Raw genomic sequence first — 12,250 nt, 5'->3', positions numbered from 1 at the left:
GGGAGGATTGATGATTTTGTCCAGTTAATGGAATAGTCTGATAATTTAGAGAAGCTGTTTATTAGATTAAATACTTCCTCTAAAGAGGATTGCGGTTCTTCCAAATAGAGTAAAATGTCATCCGCGTAAAGATTAATTTTGTGTTCTGAGATGGATGAGTGGATTCCTTTAATAACAGAGTTCTGACGTACAGCTGCTGCGAGAGGTTCAACGAATATTGCAAAAAGCAAAGGTGAGAGTGGACAGCCTTGTCTGGTTCCCCTCTGCAGTGTGAAGCTTTGGGATGTTATTTTGTTTGTGGTTACTGAGGCCTTAGGTTTATTGTACAGGGTGGAGATCCATTGTATGAATGATTCTCCGAAGCCAAATTTGCCAAGGACAGTTAGGAGGAATGACCAGTTTACTCTATCAAATGCTTTTTCTGCATCGAGTGACAAGATTATTTTTTTCTTTTTAGAGTTCTGTGCCATGTTGATCACATTAAACAGTCTTCTCACATTGTCTGTGGAGTGTCTATTTTTAATAAAACCTGTCTGGTCTTGGTGTATAATTGACTGTACTACTTTCTCTAACCTGGATGTGAGTGCTTTGGAAATAATTTTTAAGTCTGTGTTAATAAGTGAGATGGGACGATAGCTTGAGGGTAATATGGGGTTTTTGTCTGGTTTAAGTAACAATTTAATGTTCGCTGTATTCATGTGACCTCCTACATGCCCTTTATTTTTGATCTCTGTTACTACTCTGAAAAATAGTGGAGCCAGCATTGACCAGAAATGTTTAAGGAATTCAGCAGGGAACCCATCTGGACCTGGTGCTTTGCCTGTTGACATGCTATCTAAAGCATTTTGTAATTCTTGTAAGGTTAATGGTGAGTCTAAGGTGGTTTTCTGATTTATAGTGAGCTGTGGTAGGTTTAGTTTATTGAGAAAGGTTTTAATATCTTCAGGGTCAGGGTTTAAATTTGATGAGTATAAGTTTTGATAATAATCATGGAAGATGTTATTAATGTCCTGAGGTAAGTTTAAAGTTTGACCTGCGTTATCAGAAATTGCTGCTATAAAGGAATTTTCTTTATTATGTTTGAGCTGATTTGCTAAATATTTGCCTGATTTATTATTGTAGTCAAAGTTTTTGTATCGTAATTGTTGCAAAATGAAGTCGGTTTTTTTAGATAAGATGATATTCAGATTAAGTTTTGTATTTTGGAGTTTTTCCCATAAAAGTTCAGAAGGGTTAGCTGCGTATTCTTCCGTAAGTTTTTTGATCTTTTCTTCAAGTGTTTTTTCTGCTATCTGTTCCTGTTTTTTCTTAAAAGAAGAGTATGATATAATCTTCCCTCTAATGACAGCCTTGCCAGTTTCCCAGACTAAGGACGGTGATATTTCCGGGGAGTCGTTTGTCAATAGAAAGTCCTCCCATTCTTTTCTTATAATTTTTTCAAATTTACTGTCATTAAGTAATGAGGTGTTAAAGCGCCATAGAGAGGATACTTTCTGATTAGAGTCACACTGCAGGGTGAGGGATTTTGGGGCATGATCGCTAATAATTATAGGATGTATTTTAGAGGACATCTTATGTACGATGGAATTATTTGAAAGAAAAAAGTCAATTCGGGAGAAGGATTTATGCACGGGGGAGAAGAAGGTATATTCTTTTTTAGTTGGGTTATTCAGTCTCCATACATCTCCTATTCCAAGATCTTCCATGTAATCCATTAATACTTTAGCAGATCGAGATGGTTTTGTATTTGAGCACTTACTAGATCTGTCCAATGATGTGTTGAGCGCCAGATTGAAGTCACCTCCGATGATTAGAGACGAGTCTGCAGAAAGGTCTGAAAGCTCTGAGAAAATTCTATGGAAAAAATCAGGGTCATCATTATTGGGGGCATATAGATTAAGAATTGTGAAACATTTATTATAGATTACTACTTTGATAATAATATATCTACCCTCTGGGTCTATGACGGAGTTGATTATGTTAACGGGTAACCTATTGTTGAGAAGAACCGAGACTCCTCTTTGTCTGGAATTGAAACATGAATTATATATCTTGTTAAAATTTGAATCTGTCAGGGATTTTTCTTCTGATTTAAGTAAGTGAGTTTCTTGAAAGAAGACAATGTCTGCATTTAATCTTGATACGTAGTCAAATATCTTAATCTTTTTAGCCTGTGAGTGAATGCCACGCACATTCCAAGAAGTTACTGTAAACTGATACATAGAATGAGGTGAGTGTTAGTCCATACAGGTGTAAGCATAAGTGAGAATCTGTGAGCATTTGTGCACTGTGTTGTAAAAAGCTTGGATGCAAGGAAAGAAAGAAGAGGAGACATATTTATCATGCGATAGCACCACGGGGTAAAGGACTGGATTGAATAGGTTAGTGAAAAGCACAAACATACAATGACAACAACCAATATCAAAAGAGTAATAGGAGCAAGGGGTAATTATAGGAGGTATAGGAGGTGGGGGGTGTTGTGGGTGTTGAGTGAGTGTGAAAGAAAAAAAAGAGTGAGGGGTTCGAGACGAGTGAGTTGACATGAGGGTAGAGAGTGTCCTGTGAGAGAGTACGTGCCAAAAAGTGTTTACCAAAATCTAAGCCAATATGTAGCATACATACAAACATACATACATACACATACGTGTCTATATATACCTATCCATGTTTTTATTTTAGTGTTATTATTATCTTTATGTATTTATTTATTTTAATTATTATTATTGTTATATATATATATATATATATACATATATTTTTTGAATTTATTTTTTTTTATTTTTTATTTTTGGAGTTATCATTATTTTATATTTATTTTCTCTATTTATATATATATATATACATATATATATATATATACACATACACATACATATACACACACATATACACACATACATAGATATATATATATACATATATATATATACATACACACATACATACACATACACATATACATACACATACATGCACATATATACAAACATACACATACACACATAAACATATACACATACATATATATATATATATACACACACATACATATACATACACACACATCTACATACACATACATATATAAGCATATACATATACACACACATACATACATACATATGTATACATATATACATACACATACACACACACATACATACACACTTTTTTTTTTTTTTTTTTTAAATGTATTTATTGTTTTTATTTGCCTTTTTTTTTTAATGTACAGATATATACATACACACACATACAACAGAAGTGAATTCTAACAGCAAATCTACACCATCATCACAGCTTTAATGAATCAGAGGAATCAAAGATTACATTTAACCTTTTATTCACAATTCAACAATTAACACGGTCAAACATCAATTGAAATGGGATAATTAAATCATGATAAAATGCATTTCTAGGCTAATAAAAGTGAGGATTATATGTAATGAAGAGAAATCACTATTCTAAGAGAATGCTAATCTAGATTAACTATTGTACAATCAAAGAATAAAATTATATAGAGAGCTCATGAAATGAAGAGGGAAGACAGACGGGGGTGGGGGCAACCATATATGTGGTGAATTGTGAGTGGAGTGTAAGTATGAGGATGTATTGAGTGAGGATGTATTGTAATTTAAGTGAGTCAGTTCTGCTGGTCCATCGTTCACTGGTCCATACCTTGAGATGCGGTCTGGGTTGGACCTGGAGATGTTCTGGGTTTGCAGGAACAACGTCTGTGTGGCAGTATAGCTGTGCTGGCGTGCCGCCGTTGGGTTCTGTTTCGTTAGTGCTGTGTTTGTTGTGTTGAGCTCACCACCCTCCCCAGTGCCTTCCTGTCAGAGGCACTGTTGCTCTCATGTCACAGAGAGATGCTACTGGTTAGCACACTCCATGGTGAGAATTGATGGGCTGAGGTGTGCTCTCTTTAGCCTCTGCAGGAAGTGCAGGCACTGGTGAGCCATTTTGACAATGGAGGAGGTGTGCATCGACCAGATGAGGTTGTCGGCTATGTGGACCTTCAGGAACTTTATGTTTGAAACAATCTCCACAGCAGTGTCCTTGATGTAGAGCGGGGTGTGTACGGATCGTTTCCTCCTGAAGTCGATCACCAGTTCTTTGGTTTTCTCCACATTCAGGAGCAGGTTGTTACTGCTGCACCAGTCTACAAAAAGTTTCACCTCCTCTCTGTAGAGCTTCTCCTCACCGTCCTGGATGAGGCCCACCACTGTCATGTCATCTGCATACTTAATGATGTGGTTTGTGTTGTACTTAGTACAACAATCGTGGATCATCAGGGTGTAAAGTAGGGGGCTAAGAACACAGCCCTGCGGAGAGCCAGTGCTCAGCATTGTAGTGTCTGACCTGTTATTCCTTCCCTGTACAAATTGAGGCGTTTGAGGTAAGTATCCAATTTTGCAGGGGAGTGTTCAGTCCAAGTGGGCCCAGTTTGTTGATCAGATGCTGTGGGATTATGGTATTAAAGGCCGAGCTAAAATCCACATGCAGCATCCGGACCATTGCATTCTTATTTTCCAGGTGTTCCAGAGACAGGTGGAGTGCAGTGGATATGGCATCCCCGGTGGAACGGTTTGGGCAATATGCAAATTGAAGTGGGTTGAGTGAAGGGCGATGGAGGTGATGTAAAACTTTGACCAGCCTTTCGAAGCACTTCATGATTATGGGTGTGAGCGCGATTTGGCGATAGTCATTCAAAGTTGTTATTGTGGGCTTTTTAGCAACCAGGATTTTTCTGGGTCTTTGTAGCAGGATGGCACAACAGCTTGATGCAGGGAAATGTTGAATATGTCTGTAAGGACATCCGTTAGTTGTTCTGCACACTTCGTCAGCACACAGCCCGGTATCTGAGAGGGACCAGCAGCTTTTCTTGGATTAATCCTCCTTAGGGTCCGCCGAACCTCAGATTTCATTCCCTGCCACAGTCTCCTACTATTGTTGTGGTCCTGAAAATGGTCTTGGATACTGCTGCGTCCTTCGGCTCAGAGGGTAAATTGTGTCGGCAATACCCTCCACTCTTTTTATGGCCGGGAAGGAGCCCGGGAAGCCGGTGGTGATGCCAGGGCTGCAGCCTGCGCCGGTCCTGTCAGCAGGGGCAAGAGGTACATCGCCCACTTTGTGCTCGGCCACCCACTGGCTGCGGCAGTGGTTTCAAAGACATCCAAGAAGGCCTGCGGATCCTCTTCCAGCCCAATCTTATGGAGGAACAATCGGCCCGACGCCGTCGCCCCCCCACCTCCAGCCGATCCTCATGCCAGGAGCTACAGCATTATCTAGGTCTGCCGCTCCACCTGTGCCCGGATGAAAGAACCCTGCTCCTGCTGTACTGTCATGAGCTGAGCCAACATCTGGATAAGTGCTGCTGTTTGATCTGCCATACCGTCTGGGTGCGCCCTGTAACAGGTGTTGGGTTCACTGCGTACCTTCATCTGAGTTATGCACTCTGGTTGGAGCGACTGTTATGTGGGCGTTCCCATTCAAATCTGGCCTTACACGCATTCTCCCGGTGGCTTAAGTTATTTTCCTTTTACACGCTTCTGAACCTGGAATAAGTTCAGCATTCTGGGAAGGTGAAACATTATATTGCACTAGAAGTTTGGACTTAGTTACGATTTAAGCCATACGGACTCATAATATTGCGTAACACGTCAAAGGATTGACCATCAGCATTTCTAATATGTTCACATTTACCAGTTCTAGGCGGGACAAAATGTGTTACATTTTATTATATTTTTTTTGAGTCAATGATATGATATTTACAAGCATTAGGAAACTCCATGTTCTATGATTTCTAGACAGCCCAAAAAAATGACATCATGTCCCAGACTGCCTTCATTGACAGACTTATGTGCTTTTGTTTGAATTACATGTGGTGGATGTGTTAGTTACCTGGACCAGAGAATACGCACAGAAGATAGGCGCATAACTGCAGGCATGTAAAAATGTACATGGTGAACATATTAGAAATGCTGATGATCAATCCTTTTGTGTGCTTGTGTTACTCCCCCCGCCACCCCTGTTATAGCGTGACAGTGTCAGTTTAAATACATTCCTTCTGGGAGTTTCTTTGAATAATATGAGTGTGTGGCTTAAATTGTAACTGAGTTAAAACTTCAAGTGCAATACAATGTTTCACCTTCTTGGGGCGTTGCACTTATTCTAGGTTCAGGAAAATATGAGGAAAATAACTTAAACAGTAACTAAGCCCCTGCTTTCTGCTGACCAGCCACTCGGCGGGAAATTAAAAAAAAAAAAGACTTGCCCAGTTAGGCAGCGCACAGTGACAGGTGAGCTCTACTCAGCTACTATAATCACAGGCACACAGAACACTGATGTGAAGCCCCCCCACGCACAAAGCCCAACAGACACTATAGCAAACATCCCCTGCTCTTCAACCATGAGCCCCGGAACGCCACCTTACACACACATAAACCAGGAAGATGCAAACACAGCGACAATTAGTACATGCAGAGACAGATGGGGGATACTCACACAATGTGTCTACAGTACAAACACACATGGCTTGATGAACCCTCTGATTAGACCAGAATCTGCTCTTTATAGAAGCACAGAGTCACAAATATCAAAAGGAGTTCCGCTTTGAAGCTGTCAATCAATGCTCAGTGAGGGCTGTGATAGGAGGAAATCTTCCACCCCCTCCCAGCTTTGATCGGAGGGGCGGTGCCAACAGTGGCATTTCGTGACACACGATGGTCAAAATGACGCCATATAATCTGTCTCAGCCAATAGCAAAATTAAATTGCAATAGCCGACATTCAATCCTTAAAGGGCAATGACTATGAGTAAAATACTTTTACTAAAATGTTAAAAGTTGGACTAGGATTAATCAATAGCACTACTGAATACCTAAATACATATGTATTCTCTTTTTTTGTGCACTGTTTTTTGCTGCTGCTAACATGGTGACGAGTAAAATTCTAACACTATTTTATATGAGCGCTCAATACAAACCAGTCATAAGATAACATGACCACCAGCCAAAGTGTGACACTATTTTCTATGAGCACTTAATACAAAGCAGTCACGAGACAACATGACCACCAGTCAATATGATCATGATGGCGGCGGCTCCTATCGGCTCTGCTATTGTTTTTAGCTACAAGCTAGCGGTATTTCTACTGTGAATGTCACGACAAAAATCACTTGTAAACTAAAAACTTCTACACCGCACATTTGAGAGCAGGAATCTGATCTGTATGAGCCTCAGTCTCAGCTATATGCCCTGGCACGGTGCCAGAATACTTTAAGCCCTACCGTTATTAGCGTTATGACGCTGTTTGTAATAATAACATGCGAGATAGCCGCATGTCCCAGTGACCATACTGTATGGTATGGTACCACTCTCTATGACAACGTTTGTTTACCTTGTCATTGCTGGTGTTGATGGGGATTTTGCCAACCTCACTTCTCTTGGTTCAAGTAGTATGGCAGACCAAGAGAAACTAACTTCTGCTGCTTTGTTGCGTTAAAATGCATTGTAACGTGCGTTACTGAGATTTTATTAGTAATGCGTTACATTACTGCGTTACAGCAAAAAGTAATGCATTACTGTAATTGCATTACTTTTGTTACGCGTTATTCCCAACATTGTCCATTTATCACAGCAAGTCTCCTTGGTCCTAAAGCAGCAAAACAGCCCCAGACCATCACATTGCCACCACCATATTTCACTGTTGATATGATCTTCTTTTTCTGAAATGCGGTGTTACTTTTACGCCAGATGTAATGGGACACAGACCTTCCAAAGAATATTTTCCCAAAAGTTTTGGGGATCATCAAGATGTTTTCTGAGAAAAATGAGACGAGCCTTAATGTTCTTTTTGCTTAGCAGTGCTTTTCGTCTTGGATCTCTGCCATGCAGGCCATTTTTGCCAATTCTCTTTCTTATCTTGATTATTGTGGCAGATTATCCACATTTGAAGAATGTTGTGATTCATTTTGAATTAAATAATTTGGCCAAGGATGAGTCTGAGAAGAGCTGAGCGTAAATGGAGATCAATAAAACTCCAAATTAATCTAGAACTGTACAAAATAAGTATTGCGGAATCAATCAACGTGCTGCCTTGAAACAATGCCCTCAAACTTCTTTAAAACTGTTGTAAAGTCAATTGTCACTTAGTTGTGTTAGATATCTAGCTGCTTCTGTGAAACCTCTGTTAAAAAAGAGAACACTGGCAGCTATTTTGTAACTGCCCTGGCGAAGGCCTGTAAAGCTGAAACATGTTGGCATGTTTTTATGATTCGATAGCCCTCATGGAATAAAGGTTTTTTTAACAGTCGCTCTGAGTGCCTCAAATTTCTTCAAACAAAACATTGGTCACATATTGATGGATGTCAATAAACAGGTGGTACTCTATAATCATGCACTATTATGGTTATTTTAGAACAAGGTCTCTTTGTCATGCTACTGCCTCCAAGTGGATTGGATGAAAGATGCAGTAAAGTTTTAAGAAAAGTAGAACAATGCAATTATTTGTGTGGTTTAATTGTTTTCAACAGGCTGCTTCAAACCTGGGGATTATCTCTATTAAATTTTGTGCACTTTGTTCATGTCTGTTCATGTATATGGCACACTAAAACATAAATGTCATGAACAGGGTCGTCCTCACAGTGCTGTGGAGCAGCAGCTGTGTTCGGTGGAGAGCAGCCGGCCCAGAATGAGCGTGGAGGAACAGCTGGAAAGGATTCAGCGCCACCAGCAGGGTGCACTTAGGGGGAAGAAGAAGAGCACTCGGACTAGCAGTCAGGACAACACATCTCGCAGTCATTCGTTTACAAAATTAAAAAATTTGCATAAAATGCAGGTAAAGGGTGCCACAGAGCTTAGTGTGATTAAATGTTGGGATTTGCTCTAATATCTGTGTTGCATGTGTTTATTTGCAGTTCCTAATGAGAAGCTCAGATGAAGTGATGAGTAGTGACATCCAGGAGCTGGAGGCCTCATTCAGGCAGCAGAAAGTGGTGAGGGGCCTGGAGACGCCTGCTGAGGAGATCGCTCGACTCAAAGATTTGTCGCAGGCCGACCACTTTAATGTGGACAGAGAGGTGAGGCACAGCATGTGTTTAACCCAGGGGGCAGCAACCGCATGCAACTCTTTAGGTCCTCTGCTGGAACTTCAATCACTCATGGACCACAAAATCAGTTCTTCTTTTGCACAGGCAAAAGGGAGGAACTTTGCTCATCAATCACGCCCTTGTACTTTTACCCATTACTGTGTTCGACTAATCAGCTGTACATCATTAGCTTTCTTCATTCTCATATGCAAAAAAGAGGTGTACATTTACTAAGAAATCTCACCAGTTAAAGTAGATATGAGGCATTTTTCATTATGCCAAAGATGTAATTAAGCAGATGTGTTAATCTTACATCAATGCAGAATCTTGGCCACCATAATAAGAACAGTGAAACCCCATTCCTAAGGAGCCAGTAGGATGACTTTTTAATACTCGACATCAAAAATGAAAACTTGAAACTGAAAAAATTAGATCCGAACTGATCAAAGAACTTTGGCATTGAAATAATAACTGGTATTGAAAATACAATATTGACAATAATATAGAATATCAATGTATTGTTTCATTTTTTGTGTTTTTTGGTCTTGATGTACACTACTGGTCAAAAGTTTTAGAACACCACACTCTTTTTAGTTTTTTACTGAAAGTTTTAAAGTTTTTTGTGTCATTGTACTCTGAAATGAAAGCATAGAACAAATAAGCAATTTTGGTTGAAAAAGAAATCATGGAATCTATGAACAATGCTGTTCACTTAATGTTCATGAGGGTCTGGTACCACAGTGTGTTTCAACATTGATTTTATGCAGACAGAGGGGGTTGTAAGTAACCAAGAAAAGTTGGAACACCAGTAGGAATTAGTAGCATCAGCTTTCAAGGCTGATTCAGCCATAGGCAGAGTTTGAAATTCTTGCCAGAGGGGGCAGCAAAAAATATCTAGAACGTCTCGAGTTTCACTTTACAAATAAGGAATATAAACAAATGTACCAATATAACTATTTTTATTATTATTATTTTTCATTTCTGTAACATATGTTTTGAAAGCTGCAGTATGGACCTGCCAAACCAAATCCAAAATGCAGCTTGAAATGTTCAGCATTCACTGTAACTTAAGGAATGAGAGTAAAGTTGCTCAAATTAAGCAGTGTTATTATTTATTATGTTCTACATGATATATCATACAACACTCGATACATGTATTTATTTTTATTTATTTATTTATTTATTCAGTTCATTTCCGACATGGTTGCAATCACAGAAATTCATTTTGACATTCAGAGCAAAATCACATCATTGTTTTTTTTTGTTTTTTTTGTCCTTTTGTATGCCGGAAAGGGCGACGGAAAAAAGCATTATGCTTATCCAGATCCGTCCCCTGATTTGAACACAGATAATTTTACATCAAACCTCGTTTCTTCCCTTGTCAAACATTCTCATCTTCTTCATAATTTCATCTTTTCATTAACGTTTTTTTTTTTTTTTTTTTTTGTCCTTTTTTATGTGATGTGTTCTCGTCTGCAGTCTCTGTTCCTGTTGTTACTCCTCCTCACTGTCCTTTTTTTCCGTATCTCCTCGAGCTTTCTTTTCCAGTCGTTGTTTACGTTCCTCCAACTCTCCAAACGAAAAGTTCTTCTTCTCTCGGAGTACCTTCATATCCTCTGAAAGTCGCCTCAGCATATGATGCATCAGAAAGGCACATGCACATACACATATCCCCGTCATTAGCAGGCCAAAGATCATGACCCCTAGCAGATAGATGTCCTCCACAGAGGGAGAGACAGAGCATCTGGCTTCTCCCTCGTGCATCCATGACATATCCACTTGGGTATGTGTCCTTTGGACACGCTGGTTCATGCTGTAGCAATTGCCTCGTCGTGAAGATTTTGTCAATGGCGCTCAATGACCAGTTGATGAGTTCCATGTCGTCGCTGTAAAGTTCGATGAAGAGTTGACTTGAGATCTGTATGCGTGTAGAAATGTCCTCCGTGTTTTCTCCTTAAATCCTTTCAGATTTACGGATTGTTTTGTCTCTGCGTCAAGGCTATTCCAGAGGTTCATGGCTCTATACACAGTACTATGTTTGCCAACGTTCGATTTGACCCTGTCTGGTCTGAACACATTATTATGTCTGAAGTCGTAGGAATTTTGATTGTATGTGAAACGTGTTTGTATTTGATGTGGTAGTTTTTTAGATGAAGCCCTAAATGCATGTATTTGTGTGTTGTAGTGTATTATTTCTTGCAGTTTTAGGTATTTTGCCTTCTCAAATAATTCGTTTGTGTGTGCGTTGTGTGGTGCTTTATGTAAAATTCTTATAGCTTTTTTTTGTAGTTTAAATAGTGGTTCAAGATACGTTTTGTAGTTATTTCCCCATATTTCGGAGCAGTAATTTAAGTGCGATGCTATCAGTGAAGAATCGATTGTTTTAAGTGATTTGGTGTGTAGGATTTGTAGAAGCTTCCATATGATGTAACTGCTTTTGGCAACTTTGTTTTAAACTATTTGTATATGTTTTTTCCAGGTCAGCTTGTCGTCCATCCAAACTCCTAGTACCCTATATTCTTTTACTTGTTCTATTATTTCCATGTTTAGTTTCAGTGTTATATCTCCTGTTATTTTTCTCTTTCCGAATTTGATGAATTTTGTTTTACTGACGTTTAGGGCTAGTTTATTTACATCTAACCATGTTTGAATTTTTGTTAGTTCTTCATTTGTTGACTCTATTAGAGTTTTAATGTCTTTACCTGAGCATAGGATGGTTGTGTCGTCTGCAAACAACGTTAGTTTGAGGCAATTTGTGACTTTGAAAATGTCGTTTATGTATAAAATGAACAGTTTTGGCCCTAAAATTGAACCCTGTGGAACACCACATTGTATGGTTTGGCATTTTGATGTGTGTTCTTCAAAGTCAACATATTGTTTCCTATTTGTCATATAGCTTTTAATCCATTTTAAGGCGTTGTGCTTTATTTCGTAATTTTGAAGTTTTTCTTCTAGAATATCATGATTAATTGTGTCAAAGGCTTTTTTTAGGTCCAGAAAAATTCCGAATACAAATAGTTTTTTTTCTAATGCTTCTCTTATATTCTCCGTGATGTCAATTATAGCCATTGCTGTTGAACGTCCTTTTCTAAATCCATATTGCCCTTCATGTAGTATATTGTTGTCTTCTATAAATTTGTCGAGTCTGTTCATAAACAGTTTT

The 12,250-nt window shown here is 38.9% G+C and overlaps 1 protein-coding gene across 10 annotated transcripts in view; it reads left to right on the top strand.

Annotated features, from left to right (window-relative positions):
* Positions 1–12,250, top strand: part of LOC114464554 (pleckstrin homology domain-containing family A member 5-like) — a 205,988-nt gene that overhangs the window by 177,558 nt on the left and 16,180 nt on the right. For all 10 annotated transcript variants that reach the window (XM_028448853.1, XM_028448850.1, XM_028448851.1 and 7 more), the window contains 2 exons: positions 8,631–8,837; positions 8,917–9,078. In XM_028448853.1, the coding sequence (XP_028304654.1) occupies positions 8,631–8,837; positions 8,917–9,078 (369 nt within the window). The remainder of the gene's footprint in view (positions 1–8,630; positions 8,838–8,916; positions 9,079–12,250) is intronic.

Source organism: Gouania willdenowi, chromosome 6 (assembly GCF_900634775.1).
Source record: "Gouania willdenowi chromosome 6, fGouWil2.1, whole genome shotgun sequence".
In the NCBI taxonomy this organism is placed as follows: Eukaryota; Metazoa; Chordata; class Actinopteri; order Blenniiformes; family Gobiesocidae; genus Gouania; species Gouania willdenowi.
This window is presented reverse-complemented; position numbering and strand designations above follow the sequence as displayed.